The following is an 18,023-nucleotide window of genomic DNA, read 5'->3' on the forward strand; positions in this document are numbered from 1 at the left end:
ATAGCTGCATGTAGGTGAAGGGACTGGACCCTAGGCCCCGAGGCTTAATGTGGAGGGTGCAACTGGGAACACACCAGGATGAGGGAGAAACTAGATAAGTGGAGTGTTTGTAACGTGTCAAGTGAAAAATTTAGTCTTGGGTTATCACTCCGGTTAAATGGTATTCTATGAAAGTTGTTAAATATGTTTTTGTAGATAAGGCGCTAAATTCACAAGGGTAAAAGCTAGTTTGTTTCTAATAATTTGCGCAATAAAATCAGTGGGGTCACGGATGGCAGGAGTCACTCGGTCACCAGACCCTTTTGCTAAACCATATCACGCGTATAGTGTCGCTAATGTCCATTACACAAAATTCACTTTGCATATTGGGTAAGGCGGGGTAGTAAAAACCCGTTTTACCTTTGTTTCTCTCTCTCAAATTCTTAAATATTTTTCCAATGAACATTAATGCTTTCTTTTTAGTGCGTTCGATCAAAATTACGATCAACGAGTTTTCTTAAAAAAATCCTATTATGAAATAGAATGAATCTTTTTAAAAAAAAAAATAAAATCTAGTAAGTAGGTACGAAAATTTTAGATAAAATTAGTAATCTTCAAATTATTAATTATTCGTTTCAAAAATAAACAATTACCTAAACTGATGTAATTCAACAAAATCTTTTTAGTTTGCATCAAATTAATCAATAGGTCGAACAATAAGCACGATAGCCGACTTTCACAATGAGTTTGAAAAATTTACAAAGTAAAACCCAAACTGGTTTTGATCTCTTGGAATCGCGGAATCCGAAGCACGTTTTTTTGCCTGTTTAATCATTACAACCGGTAAACTTTTTCGGAATAAAAATTACTCTTAATCGATTTGCTGTGCACCGCCTGGGAGATATTTTTGGCGTTGCCCCGCTACAAGCGGTATCTGAGAACGCCCGTGAATGCATTATTATTGAAATTAACAAGACTGCGGATGAATCTTAAAGATAAATTAACGATGTAATGGATTTCTTTAGAATTTTGGATTATTTATTGTAGAAGTTGTTTTTTAGGATGACTTTAGGTCATGCTTGTTAATTGACAGTATCAATTTTTTTAAGTGGACACCATCCTAACACATAGGATAGGTATTTATTTTATTAAAGATTCACCTAGATATCGATATTTTATCACAAAATAAAAAAATTGTGTGACGTACAAACGAAACAGCAGACGTCAACAAAAAGATGACGTACAGATAATGTTTTATGTTCAACAATAATGTGTTTGAATCGGGGCTCCCCGCTGACATCTTACTACCGTCAATGATATAAGAAGCATTTGAACAATGACCCTTATAAAATTAAATGATGATGACGACGGTGTGCACATGAACTAATAGAAGCATAATGAATGATGGGTCATATAAATATTAATTTGTTTAATATTGATTGTTTGTATATACATAATATTCTCCCATCATCTGCCAATTGAAGAACAATAGGTAAGAAAATAAAATGAATAATAGTAATAAATTGCATAGAGAATAAATAAAAGTAGCTAATCATAGAACCATTAAATTAATATGTCATGGGTTAATTACACGTGTACAACCGCTCGGAAGTGGGTTTAAGAATAAAATTTAAAACAATAATAATTGTTTGGGAAAGTTTGGAAAATTAAAACTGAACCATTTATATATTGTGTGAAAAACAAATCCTTCATTAGATTAAAAAAAACACAATTGCTGTGAAATTGTAGCGAACAATGGGGTTCGTTATTATGCTTAATTGACGTCAGGTTGACTGTTCATTTAATGAAGTTATTCTTACTTTTTTTAAATAGTGGATTTATTCCATTTTATAAATTTTATAAATATATATTGTGACTTAAAAAATCACAATAAAGAATAGCGTTAAAATTAATAAAATATGTAAACACTAACAACAGGGAGAGAAAAACAAATGGTCGAACTGATTTCCAAAGGAATACTTGGGATGTACCACAATAAGGTCTAATAAGTTATTACGTGCATATGTTTTAAAAGGCTTCTTTTGAAGAAGTCTCTCATAAATAACATTTATGAGTAATTGAATATTTTTTTTTATTTAAAGACTGCGAGATGAACAGCTCAATGTTCTTTCATCAAGAGAGCATCGGAGTTATGACGCACGGGCGTTTCTTACAAAAACCTCAAAGATTTGTTGTCATTGCTAGCGAATGTTGCGCATTGTATGCATGGGCCGTAACGAAAGTGGGGCCTTCTCGGCCTTGGTACTGTAGTCGTGAAACTGGAACGACAACACGCAAAAATAAAGAGCACTTATAAATGGCAACAAGCTGATTTCCCGACGGCACTCCTTAATGACTTATGGGTAACTTGAAGAAGGGAAATACATTAGAAGGTCAAAATACAGGCGGGAGTGAACAAGCCACAAACTTATCTTGAAAATGCAAATAAACTGAAATATCATGTAAATTGTAGTAACCGGGAATTGTAAAGCAGACTCGGACCAAATCTCAAAATAAAGCCTCTAGACAAAGCACGAAGAGACGTCTTGTTAGATCAGTAGTGCATGTGATATATTTGCGATGCGTCTAATCTGTAACATTTTTTATTTTATACCGACAGTTTAATTCAGAGTAACTGCAGCATATTTTAAATGGGATACGGGCGAACGGCAGAGAGGTTGGCAACTGGATCACATGCGAGATTCACTATGTAAGAATTTAAAATATGATTAATTGCTACGTGCTGCACATTGCAATTTCTGCTGTGTTGCTGATTCTGGAATTTCCACGTTTTGTAATCAATACCAAGTAAATCGTTAGAAAATATGTGTGTGACGTAAAATAAATACATTAGTCTTAGCTAAGCAGGGCATGCAATATTCATTGTGTAATTTGAAAGATATGGTCCATATATGTTGTTTTTGTACAATCATGTTATTGTTTGCTTTGAATACAATAAAACATGATTAAAAAGTGAATAATGTAATCCAAGTAGGTATTAAAGTCATAATTGACATTTCAGAAATGGGAGACTCATCGCTTCCTCAATTCCAGCTGTGAAGAGAAAACATAATTGTATGGTAAAATGCGATAAATAACAATTTAAAATGTTAACATTGAATGTTAAGTTCAAATACCACAAGAGTTGTGGTCCAGGAAGCAGTCCTTCGGTGAATTTAAAGCATCCTCGTCGGTTCAATGCCTCGCAATATTTCTCAAGGAGCGCGGAGCTCAACAACGCCAGCGATAAATTTTATCGCGTTGATATTGAGTTTTGCAATGTACTTACATTGCCTATGTAAGATTAAATCACTTACAACATTTTTTTCAGTATTCACTGATCCTTGATGTGACAAGAAGTTCCTATAGCTATCCTACATTATTATGAACTCGGGCTCAACATCAAGCAAAAAATATCCACCAATAATATAAATAACCCTTCCTTTGCAGTTGGGTTAAAAGCCTTTTGTCTAAATATCATCTTTAAAACCGATTACAATAACATAGCTGATAATTACATAACACTTTCATAATCCAATATTACATTATTCATAGTGTATTCTTAGACACAGATTACAAAAACTAAATCCAATAGATTGTTTCTGATTTGTCACGTTCTTACTTTTAGATAAATATAAATTCAGCTGTTGAGTATGCAAATAAGGGTTTGTAGTGGAAGTACCCATTAATTAGGTAACACGTATTTTTTGTATTACAATCAAATACATTTATGCGTGCGTGACTAAAAGGACAGTTAATTATGTCTCTTTGTTTTATTTTGTTTGATTCAGTAATGTCAATAATAACTACTAAAAAAGTTGTTAGGTATTACAAAATGAAATTATAAAAATAATTTTCTTGGACGATTATTATACCGATAGTACCTACTAAGTTAACCTGTTAGCGATATAAAAATGAAGGAAAAAATTATAATAAATATGTATGTTTATAGGTCTGAAAAATCAATGTTTTTGTGAATCGGATTACACTGCATAATGTGACCATGTAGGTTTCCAAAGAAACTATGAATAAGAGTTTGATTAAAAATGAAAAGACGTCATTGACACACAAAATACATTCGGGGATAAACCAATGTTGAGTAACGTTGAATCACCGGAACCTTAACATTGGATGTTGGACCAAGAATCCAAATTGTGAAGGTCATGGTTCTTACATTTTGGTGAAAATGTAAATATAAAAACCCAAGTGCGAGTCGGTCTTATGCACGAAGGGTTCCGTACCATCATCACGTTAGTAACTTTAATATTTTTTTTATATTAACGTTTCTATCTGTTTACCAAAATATTGCTTAATAAATTATGTTTCTTGTATGGGAAATGAATAATTACTTAATTGTTATTGATTTAATTTGTATGTATACTTTATATTTAAATTTAAGTTATTTGTTGTTATAGCGGCAACGAAAATATATGATTTGTAAAAATTTCAGCTTTCTAGCTATCACGGCTTACGAGATACAGTCTGGTGACAGAGAGACGGACGGCCAGACACCAAATTTTATCTTTTAGGTACGGAACTTTAATCTACATGTGTAGTTTTATTTTACACTGCAGAAGTATTCTAGACTAGCTGTGCCCGCGTTTGTTCACATTTTCCATTATTTCTTTGCTCTTCATAGTTGCAGCATGATGTTATATAGCCTAAAGCCATCCTCGATAGAATAGAATAGATTCGAATTCGAACCAGTAGTTCCAGAGATTAGCGCGTTCAAACAAACAAACAAACTCTTCAGCTTTATAATATTAGTATATTATTTTCTTTGATTGTATTCTAAAAATAAACCAAACCGATCAATATTTTAATTTCACAGACTTTGTTCTGCACGTTTTCGCAAGCATTTTCAGACAGTCTTGAGAGGTTTACATATTTTAAGATTTATGTAGGTATTATCCCCTCGCGTTATGATGCTAATAGTCTTTTAAAAACTATAAGTGTTTGACTCGGATTTGCTACAGTTGTCGGTTTTGATAAATAAGCGTGAAGTACCAAAACTTGCTTGTCGGTTAGATTGTTTTATGAAATCACGATAAATGGCATAACTATGGCTTTCAAAATTGAGTGACAGACATATGCAAGAGATGACTATGAAAAGAAGATAAAAGAAGAATAAATTAATTTATGTACATATTTCAAGAAATTAACCATTCCTTGATTTCTTATAATCAATGACGCTCATTGGCGTCATCCGCAATGAATCGGTTAAGCTAAAGCTTGAAATAAAAATTCACTGCTATATTGAGTGCTATAGTGAATTTATTGTAAATTAAGAATTTATAATTTTTTTACACTGGCTTCTGTTTCGTCTATTTAGTATTTCTTTATTTTAATATCCCTCTTATTGCAATATTTGCCGGGGTCATTGATCTTAGACTTAAAAAACATAATCCAATAGTCGCTTATTTTATGACGATAATAAAATTATTATTATTTCCTTGACTTGTTTAGTTCCTTATATTTCCGGTTTATACTTAGGAAATATTTTCTACGATAAAATGGCATTTATGTGTTCATTAAAATGTCGAGTTTTATATTTAATTATTATTATTAATTATAAGCAGAATGATACCAACAGAAAATATTTATACTAAGAATTAATGAATATTATGGAATTTTAGTATTACATGTTAAACTTAACAGGATAATAAACAGGCAAGTGCGTTTCGGGTCAAGCCACGCGCAATGTAGGCTTTCGTAGTTGTACTTCATAATTTTTTTACCAGTATGTCATTATTGGTGTAGCTATTTCAGAATCACCCCAGCAAATATATTACATCCAGTCAAGCCTTTGTTTTTTGGAACTTTTAGCTTTGTCTATCCCGTAAGCGATAAAACGTGTGTCGTCATTAAGACCCTTTAGTTATAACATAACAAGCGGACAAGAACTTACATTATTTGTAAGATGCTTTACTAACAAGGACTTAGTTACTAGAAATAAATACTAACATATAATCACGCTGACTTTTACGATTTCCAGCTGACTGATTTCCCTAGCTTCCTCGACACTCATTATTTAAAAATAAAAAATCTACATTTAAGTCACTGACCTGTACACAAGGTTTGCTGAGAGATACACAGAGTCCGTCCGCGTCCTTGCTGTAGTGTTCCACCAGTTCCTGGAGCGTTCTGAAGGTGGTGCGTCTCGCGATGAAGAAGCCGCCCTCGTCCAACTGTCTGATTCGGTAGTGCTTCACCGTATCGCCATCTCGCACTATCAAAAAAAGAGAATTGTCAGTTGCTGATTTTTTTTTTAAATTGCCAAATTTTATGAAAATTGGATTCGAGGTTATGTTATCTCTATAATATACGGGATTTCTGGCGTTTGGTGATCAGTTAAAAATATTTCGTTATCCGAAAAGGCAGAGGGAAAAGTAAGAGACAAGCCTTGTCAAGATTAATGAAAAGCTATCTTGGTCTTATATCCTCCAAGCCGACGACAATGTGTAAATCAATTAATTTTTAACATATCTAGGTAGATATAATTGTAATTAAAAAGCTGACCAAACACTGCTGCGCTGCGCATTTTTTGCCAGTGATGCACCGTGAAACACAATGTTTCTATATGAACTCAGACAGACTAGTCTACTCGAACACAATTTTCTAGATGTGAAAATTAATTTGGATTTTCAAAAGAAGAAATATTCCACTGGTTTATGACAACTAAACAACAAATGTTTCAAGTACATACTTATAAGCGTATCGTACGATAACGATTTTGTTTTTTTTTTTAAATTATTTAAACGGATTCATGGGTTCTATGCTATTTTCAATAACGTTCCATTCTTAAAAAGGGACGCTACACTCAAAGTAGTTAAATGCGTAGGTAGTTTGTAGCTTTTTGACAAATACATACATATGATATAACTCAAATTTTGATTTTATGCGTATAATTTTTGGCGTTTTCAAAGTTTGCGATTTTTTGGGTGTAAGGTCAGGCGACGCTTAGCACGCCAACGTCAACCCTTCTCAAAGATGTAATTGAAATTTTAGCAATAATAAATCACTTCGTCAATTCAAGATTCATATTTAACTTTTATAAAACGTCAAAAGAAAACAAAGGTGTTGTTATTATCCCGTTTTATTATCTGTTTAATATGGATATACTAGAAAATCAGTCAGACAGATTTGAAAAGGACATATTTAAATAACTAAGGGACAAGTTCATAGAATAAGAATACAAATATATAAGTATAGTAGTAAACGTAAAAATACTATCGTAAATATTACCTGAAATTTATCATTCCCTTGATATTTAACAAAATGAAGGGATAATATGAACACTAATTGTGTTCGAATTTTTTTTAAAGTATCGTGTGTTTATGCTAAGGTTCTACATTAGTAGCGTCTGTTAGATCAAGAGACAAAAAAATATGTTGCATTAAACTATCCTTTAAATATGCCTAGAGCTGCACTTTCTCGTGCACGCAATATGACGCATAATCACATTGTCTTTGTCTTAACAGTCTTAAGCAACTTCGAAGTGAAATAGTAGAAAATGACTACTCGTAGGTCTGCCAAAAACATAGTTGGAACATATGTTTTAGTTTATGCAAATATTATATTTCTCTTAGCATTGTATCAGAGTTTTTAGCAGTCGCATGAATAAACTGAAGTGAAAGAATTGAAACCTCACTTTCATTCATTGGGAAAGTTATTGGAAATGTCTTGTATTGTAATGCAAAAATAAACATATAATCCTGTTATAAGGTACATGGTGTGTGCGTTGACACGAAAGTTAAAGATTGTAATTATCAGTAGTTCCATCATGGAACTGTACTGTACCATGACACTAGTGTCAACGAACGACAATGACAGGTAGCAATAAAAAGATACAATATTTTTTATATCAAATTTGCTAACATAATAGTGACATTGAAAATGCTCTGCTCATGTCTTGAGCGACCCAATAATCTGATATGGCGGTTGTTACATCTCCATATTTTAATTCAAACTGATTTAGTCCTAGTTTCATCATAATTGTTATATAAATAGTAGATATTCTTGTAAAACTATGACCTAATGAGATTTATCTTTTGAATATTGAATTTCGCATACAATAGCTAATAAGTCTCAGTTATTAAAACAAGCGCATCCTTACCAAAAATTATTGGGATCATAACTACAGACGTGATAGTGTTAAATTATAACAACTTGAAAGAAGACACCATATTCAGAATTCTTATTGTTCGCTCTTCCATAATTGTAACACGACCGACACGTGAGCATTTCCTCATTGAATTGCGAGTAGTTTCGGGATAATTGGCAATCTGCATACATATGCAATTTGCATGCTAGCCTAGTGTCGTGCATCGTAAAGAACCTTCGCAGTCTCTTCAGGATTAAGAATGCGAATAAATAACTTGAAGTATGGATGGATTGGCCCAGTTATGTCAATATGATGCAACAGTATGGCGGTATGCGAATCAAGTCTTTGAATAAATGCAGAATATTGCTACATTTGTAGAGATATTCCGACTTGGCCGCCAGACATTGTTTCTCCATGTTCATCTTGCGTGTAATAGGATCGTAGGTATTGTCTGTTTTTTAACAGCCATTATGTCGGTAGTCACGAATCCAAGTTATTGTTTTAAAGAAGCTACTTAAAGGTATTGTGAAAATATTTTTTATACATACCAATGTCACGTGATTTTTAATGTGTCCAACAAAAAAGCTTCGAAAACATTACAATATTTTAAATTTATCTAAAGCATAAAGCATTTTAAATTTTATATTTGCAAAAAGGAATTGCCTCGCTTAACTATTCAAAGTAACATGCAGATGAACTCCGTACCTATTTAATTTATTATTGGTAACCCGTTCTGCGTAGGTATAAACGGATACTGACCGTATGGTGGTTGGATTAAGAATAGCAATTAGTATGAGAAATAGGACTGGCGCATGGAGAAGTCTTTGTTCCCACGCCATTCGACGATCTTAGAAAAAGTGGAACCGGTTTTGCATCAGGATAAGCTGTTCGAGGTCGACTAACTTATGAAATGAATATATATGGAGAAGCAAAAATTTAGTGAAAATACCACTGATAATTAGTAATAAAAATGCATTTCACTTAGTTAGCACTAATTCTCGATAATTTTGCATTCATGTTAAAAAAAGAAATACATTCTACTTTTAAAATAGGACACAAGGTATCGGTTATCGACGTCAACCTAATTTCTTCTACCGCTTTCAAAGCGCAGGTTTAGAAGAAGCGACAGAACAAACTATTCTGCAGCATTTTGACCGGACGTCAATTTACAATTATAGATCTTAAATCGAAAATGTAGATGACTGAACAATGTCTTCATTAAAAAAAAATGTGTATATGTGTAAGATTAACAACAAATTGAAAACTTGATTGGGCGTTTTGAATGACTCCAACTGTTTGTTTCCCAATTAAAGATGAATAAAAAACTGTTATATCATAATTTTGCTCTTAGAGACCTTGCTAAAACGATATGTTATAATCATAGTAATATTGATAAGGATAATACGTTACCCGACAGCGAGAAGTCGTTATGCCGGCTCTCTGAATCTCGGATGAGGAAAGCGCCATGTTCGTTTTCCGGCAGAAGTAGCTTCTTCTCCGCTTCGATTCGTTTTATTTTGCGGAAGTACCATCTGTAACAAAATTGCGACGATTAGGTTATAAATAATTTTAATAAATGTCCAAGGATTTCGATCAACTGGAAACCTTCAATTTTATTGAATGCCATAAAAAAGAAAAGTAGGTTTGCAAATTTTAAATGTGTAATAATGACTGAAAAGATAAAAAAAATATAAAAATAAATAAATTTTACGTTTGTGTAGGCGCTGCACATATACCTACTTGACATTTTATTATATGATTTTATAATCATTTGAATGATGATGATCATTTAACTTTTTAAGTTAAATAATTTTTTATCGACAAGATTTGCAGGTATGTGCTGGATCTAAGTAAAATCTGCGTAGGAAGTTGTTAAGAATGTAACAACTAGTCTTTTATACTCGATTATATAATAATCATTAAGTCAACAATTAATTCCCAGTGGAAAAGTAAATCATATCGATGATAATGCTGTTTAATAATAACCTTTATAATAGCAGGTAAGAGACGTTACCTTGCCTTGTAGGTCGGTTCTAGCTCTTAGACAGAAAGCCTGTGCGCCCGTGACTCATCGCTCACGAATGAGAGGCATTCCACATTCAATCGACGTGTGTGCTCGAGACGCAAGACAACATTGTCCCAAGTTTACACGGCGGCCGACACGTACAATGAATCATAAATTTATCACCCCGTATAATACTTTACTTTGAACTATTATTAGGCGGTAAACCGATCTAATCGCTTTTGGAATACAAAATCCGACCTATGCTGTTATTTGACCAAATTCTGTTATTGTTCAGCTAGTTTTTGTCCCTGTCAACTTGACAAAATGACAAAAAGTATACTTGTTGAGGAATGTGATAGTGATTTTGAGTTGAATATACTACCTATAGGCATTTTCTTCCAAACAATTCAGGTCGCTAAAATATAGAGAACTAGCTGTGCCCGCGACTTTGTCCGCGTGGAATAGTTATTTTGGGCATGATTGAAGCCCTCAAGGATAATTTACCCCGTTTTTTTCACATTTTCCATTAATTCTTCGCTCCTAATAATTGCAGCGTGATGTTACATAGCCTTAACCCTTCCTCGATAAATGACTATTTAACACAAAAATAATTTTTCAATTCGAACCAGTAGTTCCTGAGATATCACACATACCTAAGGGTCGCACGACGGAAAAAAATCTTTAAAATTATGCATTTTACCTCTTATATGTTTAATGCATTAATTCAACAGATAAATCAAATATCAATGCAGCTGAGCCGCATCTGTGCGTATCGCAATAGTTCGCGGCTTGTCAAATCAGAGTTCAGGTTCGCGGTTGCAAAATAACAGGAGGTTGACAATGGTGGCGGTATTGCAACAAATGCTGACAGCGAGGTCGTCGGCTTTACATTTAGGAACATTTTCTGAAGTGCTTATTAGCTTAAAGGATTCTAATAATAGGTACTGTGCTGAAGGAGCTGAAACTGAAGGAAACTCACTTTAAAGCAATGTGGCCGCGTAAGAGTGATAAATTCAATAGGTACTACAAGTACTCATAGACTTTTCCATCTAGAACAACAGAACTAAAACTTTTTTTGTGTAATCATTAGGTGTCATTAAGAACTTATTTAACATTAATCTGCCATCCTCAACTACAAGGCTAACTTACCTATAAGGTCCTAAAACTTAACCGCCTTAGCTTGAGGACAGCAGTAATATTCTTTGAAGCTTTACTGGTGAAAACCACAATATTATAATTTAATTAATGTTTACAGACTGATATAAAATCCCATTTTCCTTCTAAAATTCAAAGAAGAATAAATAAAATTGTATGTTTTAGTTTATTTTTAATTCGAAGAATTAGTAATATATAGCTGTCGCGAAGAACTCAGAGAAATTAGGAAAATCACTTAATAAATGTCGTATTATAATAGCTTCATATTCCTCGACGATTTTGTTTGCGAGTATATGTATAAGAGTAATTTGATTTACGTTGGAGGGATTGTCGACACTCCAAGAAAAAGAACGATTTTGAGTTAATTTTCACCACTGTAAAGTATCAGCTTACTTTATTTAAGTTAAGAAAGGATTAATATATATAAACCTTTTGTATATTTTGTGGAGAATTATCTAACTACACTGAACATTATCTATTTTAAGATACCTACAAAGGAAGTTTTCGTAGGAAATTCTTAAGAGTAATTAAAAACAAAACCAACCCATCAGTAGGTAGTTGATAATTACGTAACAATTATGTCGGACAATTTCCAGGCAATGAAGAATCATCGAGCAATCTAGATCATTGAGACAATAAAATTGATCGTTGGAGTGAGTAAGTCGGTTTCAATTGTAGGGTGATTAGTCGGCTACTGAAACACGGATTATTACTTCAATAAGCGTCTGAACCTACTTAAGGTTATGTTAAAGCTTCTATCCATCTTCGTTTGTACGACTATGATGCAAATGCGCACGCATCTGATTGTGTATTTTTTACATTTTTTTTCAAATTATGCGTACCCTATCTCGTTCTTCAGACTTCAATTATATATACTCAAAATTTCAACAAGATTGGGTCAAGAGATAACGCGTGAAAAGGCAACAAACAAACAAATAAACTTATTTTCTCATTTATAATATAAGTTGAGATTCATAGTGGTGAAACTAGGAAAAATTAATTTTATCTTCATGGTACAAGTACAATCATAAAATTAATGAAAAGGGCATTTCGACTATAAATGTGGCGAAGACCTCGTCACGCACTAAGGGCATCCTTAAGGGTCATAGATCGGCTACATGTAGATAGGAATGAAGGTCAGGTGGAAAACGCAGATTGAATAAGATCATAATGTGACAGCCTAGAATAATAAAGTAGAACAATATACAACTTAAACTGAAGTTAAATATGTTGTGATGACACTTCTAGGTTAAGATCTGATCCCTCAAATCATAAAGTCGTAAGCCCGTAACAGTATTGGCAGAATTAATATAACAAAAATAAATAAACTATTAGTAAAGGTATAATCGTTACAAACCATTAACATAACATTAATCAATTTAACCACACAACAGGTTCATAACAATTACATGAAACCTAAAATATAAAAAAAACATTTCCGAGCCAAAAATATCTTAGAACAACGGAACTGTCACCAATAAAAAACTGGTTATTGTAAAAATAGCTAGACGCATTTCTATTAACGACCATTTATTAAATGGTAATATAATCGAGCGATGTTAGATCGCTAAAACAGATACAAACCACTGCGCTAACAGAAATAATACTTGGGAATGAAGCAAAGTGAGTAAATAAAAATAAAACGAACAATAAGAGTACAAAAGTAAGAATTGCATGTGTGTGTACTTATAAGTGTGAAGGTACAAGTCAAGCGTAAATTTAGTTCTAACGATGATCCTCATAAAAAAATGATTTAATGAAATCGAAGTGTAAGTAAAAACTTTAAAAATTGAACAGTAATAATCAAGAATGGAGCACAAAAAAATCTGTATGAAGAAAAAGAACGAGTTCAAAAGTATCAACCACAGAAATCACTGGATGTGTTAAAAAAATGTGATGATCAGATTAAAACAAGGAATTTAGAAAATTTCAATAATTAATATATTTCCGAAAACAGGTTGTTGTGTTTCTTGTTTAAAAGCTAAGTGGCGATGCTAGCAAATCAATGACCTTGACCCGGTTGGTTTTAAGAGAAATCGTCATCTGAATCACTGATACATATTCAATAGGTAAATTAATTCGTTAAAAGCAAACGACAAGAACTTTGAACATCATATTAAATAAATAGTTCGTTTATTCACCAAAGACAGTAATGACAAATAAGCTGAATTAAAGAAAAAGAAAAACGTTAAATTTTTTATTACAAACAAGCTAATTATATTTTTTCAAAGAAAAGAAATTGATCAATATAGAGCGAGCAAACAATATATTTGCAACAAGGTTGCTAAGTCTGCATGATATTTGCTCTTCTGTTTCAATTGCAGATTTTCGAAAGTTCAAATAGTAACGCGCAAATATGGACTTTGTCTAGACTTCAAAAGTCAAGTAAAAGTGCGAGGAGAGGATGTAAACATCAACACAGTTTGAGTTATTTTTGAGAATATCATACAAATTTATTTATTTATTTAAAACATTATTGCAAAAAAATGTACAAAAGGCGGACTTAATGCCGTTTGGCATTCTCTACCAGTCTACCAGCTGATCAAACAGAATTGTATTTATTGAATATATTATTATTTAAGGTCTCATTTTTTAAATAGGATCAGTAAGGGGCCGAAGAAATTTGATGATGTCTTATTCTTTCTTAGAGGTATTGATAGTTCTTACATTAGAGCACAATAGTCCGGATTTTATCGAGTTTGATGCAAACGTTTAGATTTTTGGTAATAAATATTAGACCATATTATTATGGTGCTATCCAAACGTTCCCAACGAAATCATATTGGCGCCTTACAATATTATACTCATAGGAAGCCAGAATGATATTTATTTAACCAATATACCTAAGAAAGTTAATTGCGACTACTTTAACAGTCGAAGCACCAATATGTTCTTATGAACTTACGCAATCACTATCAATTGATATACCATTCCGTAAAGTAGGCAGAACGAATCACATTTAGGGGGAACGGAATTTCCTACTAAATGACAATCTGGCTTCATTACATCATTAGCATTCTGGTTTATAAAAATGTCACACAGAATAGATAACAAGTTATGTTGCTCTCCGGATTTACCAATGATGTAACAATTAAGTTCAAGCCCTTTGACTCAAAATGTGTTATCAAAAAATTACGTGACATTAGCTTTTAGAATTTCATTAATAACTAGTTAAGCAGGGGCGCCGGTCAATGAACTTGTCTTGGCGATGTGGTCACTATTTTTTGCTAAGCAAGTCTCGGCTACAGGCTCGCTAGATGGCCAATCTAATTATAGGGTGTCCCTCTCATGATGAACAAGGACTTGCCTTAAACTCCAAGACGAGTTCTTCAGGCGAGAGAACGGACGGATTTAGAAATCATTCGATCATAAAAAGGGCTATGTGCACTTTTGGTGTTGTACAATTACTACTTGGTTACAAGTTTCGAACAGGTCTTTACGGCATTAATAATAAAATAAACCGTTGTGGCTGTACTGGAATTAGAAAACGTGTTCACTGTGTATTATTTGATGCAAATTGTATATCACACACATGATGTAATATCACACGCATTTCCCGAATAAAGTCATAGTGAGCAATATAAATTGCAAAATGGTGTGATTTACAAAACTGTCTGCTGTTTTAACAAAACAGCACCATTATGTAATCCAAAAATATACTTAGTTATAATTTTAAACGGATATCATTATTGCCACAACACTACTGATTTGTCTCAAATTAATGCTTTACTCTAAGGATTCTTTTTTAGGCGATGGGTTAGCAACCTATCACTATTTGAATGTCAATTCTATCATTAAGCCAAGTAGCTGAAAGTGGCCATTCAGTCTTTTCAAGACTGTTGGCTCTGTCTACCCCGCAAGGGATATAGACGTGACCATATGTATGTATGTATGTAATGCTTTCGTTAAACTCTACAATTATATGACGTTAGAGGCTTTAATGAGAAAGTAATTTCGTAAACGATTATATATCTAGTCGTAAAATAATCTACATTTGCGAAAACGATGAAATAAAAAGCAATGTTATGTACAAAGTAATTTTACTACACGTGGAAAATAATGTTTTACTAAATAGGCACTAATCGACCATGCGTGCAATTATCCTCTTGCAAGTACCGAGTAAATTGGATTTGGTCTCGCGATCGCATCGCATTTTACATTGTTCTACAATACACAGCTAATGACGTGGGAACATTTTATATGCTACTTGGAGATAATAAGTTGTTATGAGCATTATACCTGCATAAATTTTAATTGCTAATCGATTATTCGCTGACATACTTCTTACAAGATGAAACTTTTCTTTCACTAGCTGAAGCGATTGTTGGAAAAACTCATGTTGAAAGACACGAGCTCAAAACCCCATTCCAGATAATAAGTTGAACGGTATTTTTGCAGGCTATATGGGTTTGCCCGTTACTTATTCAGACAACTGACAGATAAGGATAACAATCATACAAATCGCGACATTGATTGAATTTTCAAGGACTCACCGCTCGTAAGTATTAATAACAATGTAAAAATGACTTTAAATATCTTCAAAACCTACTTCTATAACCACAAAGACATAATTTTGCTTCGTGTTAAATAAATATGCGCTAAAAATAATACAGACGGTAAAGGAAATGTAATTTAAATTGAACATTTGGTGAAGGCCGCATTACTAAGACAATTAGCAAAGGTGACAATGGAATCGTAAAGCGTAACTGCCCCTTGAAGAAGCCAACGTAAGGGCATGATGCGAAAAATAAATCGATTGTCTTGAAACTACTGCGAAATGTTAATCATGCCACGCTTAGATAAAGATTGCCATTTTGTTCGCTGCGATAATAACCTAACAATAAGTAGATAAACTGATGAAAACAGACGAAACCAAATAACGTCAGTCACTATATTATTTAAATAAAATAATTCCTATAATTTTGAAGATCTTCACTATTGACTTTATTACAGTAATAGTCAGAGAAACCTGTCATTGGCCTTATAATAGCATAAGATTAATACTGTATTAATATTTAATGTATACGCTGTTGGTTTCTTTAATAAAATAAAAAAAAAAAAAATTAAAAAAATTATTCCTTTAAAATGATTCAATTAGATTGGCCGCACTCGAACAGGATACAAAACTAAATAGAGCTGCATATCTTTAAAAAACGCTGGATAATGTCTTCAATAACTGAATATGAACGTTGAATGGAATGTTTAAATATACATTATCGATATTGTAAACTGAGAAATTTAAGGAACTACTTTTGTTTTAGATCTTTTGAAGTAGTGAATGCATAATAAAAACTATTTTCTAATGTGTTTTAACTGAAACACATACGAGTACATCTTTTTTAAACTTTAACATTAGAATATTTTTGAAAATTTACCATAAATATTTGTTTAGTTATTTTATAATGAGATATCAACAATGTTTTGAATAGAAAGCGAGTTTGAATAGAACCTCACGAAATAGAACCTTAATTATTGCATTCGTTTATAGTGAAAGTGAGCAATGTAATAAAAAATTGAACACTTTATTGTTAATCGCATTTTAATTTAAACTGCATGTCGAATTTACTTAAAATTGCCAAATATATATTTAATATATTGTTTTTTTTTTACCAAATATTGGCCGTAGAGCGCAATAATAAAGATAAAACAAAAAATACAATGAAAAATATAATTTCAAGTTACTTTTCATTCAATATGAGTTTCCTTTTAATTTCGAAGGCCAAATCTGTTTGCATGATGAAGTGACATCACGACTCTTCACATCAACATCACTTAATTATAATTCACTGAAAACACAGTCACATTTTAAAATGGTGTTGGAGATATACCTTGATTAAATGGATTGTTACATCGAGAAAATAATAACAACAAAATTAATAAATAACGTGTTTAAGACTCAAATATAAGAATAACAATGCGAAGTAATGTTTCTTATCTCTCATGCAATATCTATTCAATTAGAAGCAGTAATTAGATTGTTATCTAATTTAAATCTCAGCGAAAAGAAGTTTGATATCACGGAATAAAAATTGATACCACAATTACTCTATCTTCAATTAATACAAATAAATGATTTCAATTTACTTAGATAAGAGTAATATGTATGATTATAGGTACTTAAAAAATAAGTGTGTTTATATCAATACAATAATAACAAAAAAAAACCTTTTACATTAAGATGACAAATGACTGCAAATGTTTACAAACTTTAGTTTTTATCTTCAAAAACAAAATTGACGTATTCCTTCTATTGCTCTTATATAGTTGCCAGCATCAGACGTTAACCTGAGGTGTAGGACCTTAGAAGACCCTTTCATTAAAAAAAAACGATATCGCGTCACATAAAGAAAAACATACAGTTGATATAAGGATATCTTAATCGATCTAAAATAAGAGGGATGAAATTTAAATGTTGAATCCTGAGAACTAATTGAAAAAATCAACAAAATGCAGCCAGAAGATCTACAAAACAAGCAAATGCTTCAATGTGAATGCGTTTGTTTCTGGCAAAGACCGTTTAGGTACATTCAGTAGGCACAATAGCATGTTGATGAACATTCAAACACAACACTTGTGTTTTCAGAACACCCACCATATGCCAAACACAAGTAGCTACCTATGCGTTTTAAAATAGAATTATTTCTGGAGTTTCTTGCTCATTTTAATTTCCATTGCTGTATATATTGACGTGCGTTTGTTATGACTACTCATAGTATTTTGACAAAGAACAGTCATGATTTATACTACGAGCTAGTACTACAAGGTTCGAGTTGCGAGTGA

The 18,023-nt window shown here is 32.4% G+C and overlaps 1 protein-coding gene across 3 annotated transcripts in view; it reads right to left on the reverse strand.

The window, feature by feature from the left end:
- Window positions 1-18,023, reverse strand: part of LOC106132557 (tyrosine-protein kinase Src42A) — a 49,818-nt gene that overhangs the window by 9,404 nt on the left and 22,391 nt on the right. For 2 of the 3 annotated variants that reach the window (XM_060949441.1, XM_013332003.2), the window contains exons 2-3: window positions 9,494-9,615; window positions 6,045-6,208 (exon numbers count right to left, since the gene is read on the reverse strand). In XM_060949441.1, coding sequence (XP_060805424.1) covers window positions 6,045-6,208; window positions 9,494-9,615 — 286 coding nt within the window. Of the gene's footprint in view, window positions 1-6,044; window positions 6,209-9,493; window positions 9,616-16,925; window positions 17,066-18,023 lie in introns of those variants that run through there. The other variant, XM_060949442.1, reaches the window with a different exon arrangement.

This window comes from Amyelois transitella, chromosome 19 (assembly GCF_032362555.1).
Source record: "Amyelois transitella isolate CPQ chromosome 19, ilAmyTran1.1, whole genome shotgun sequence".
NCBI lineage: Eukaryota > Metazoa > Arthropoda > Insecta > Lepidoptera > Pyralidae > Amyelois > Amyelois transitella.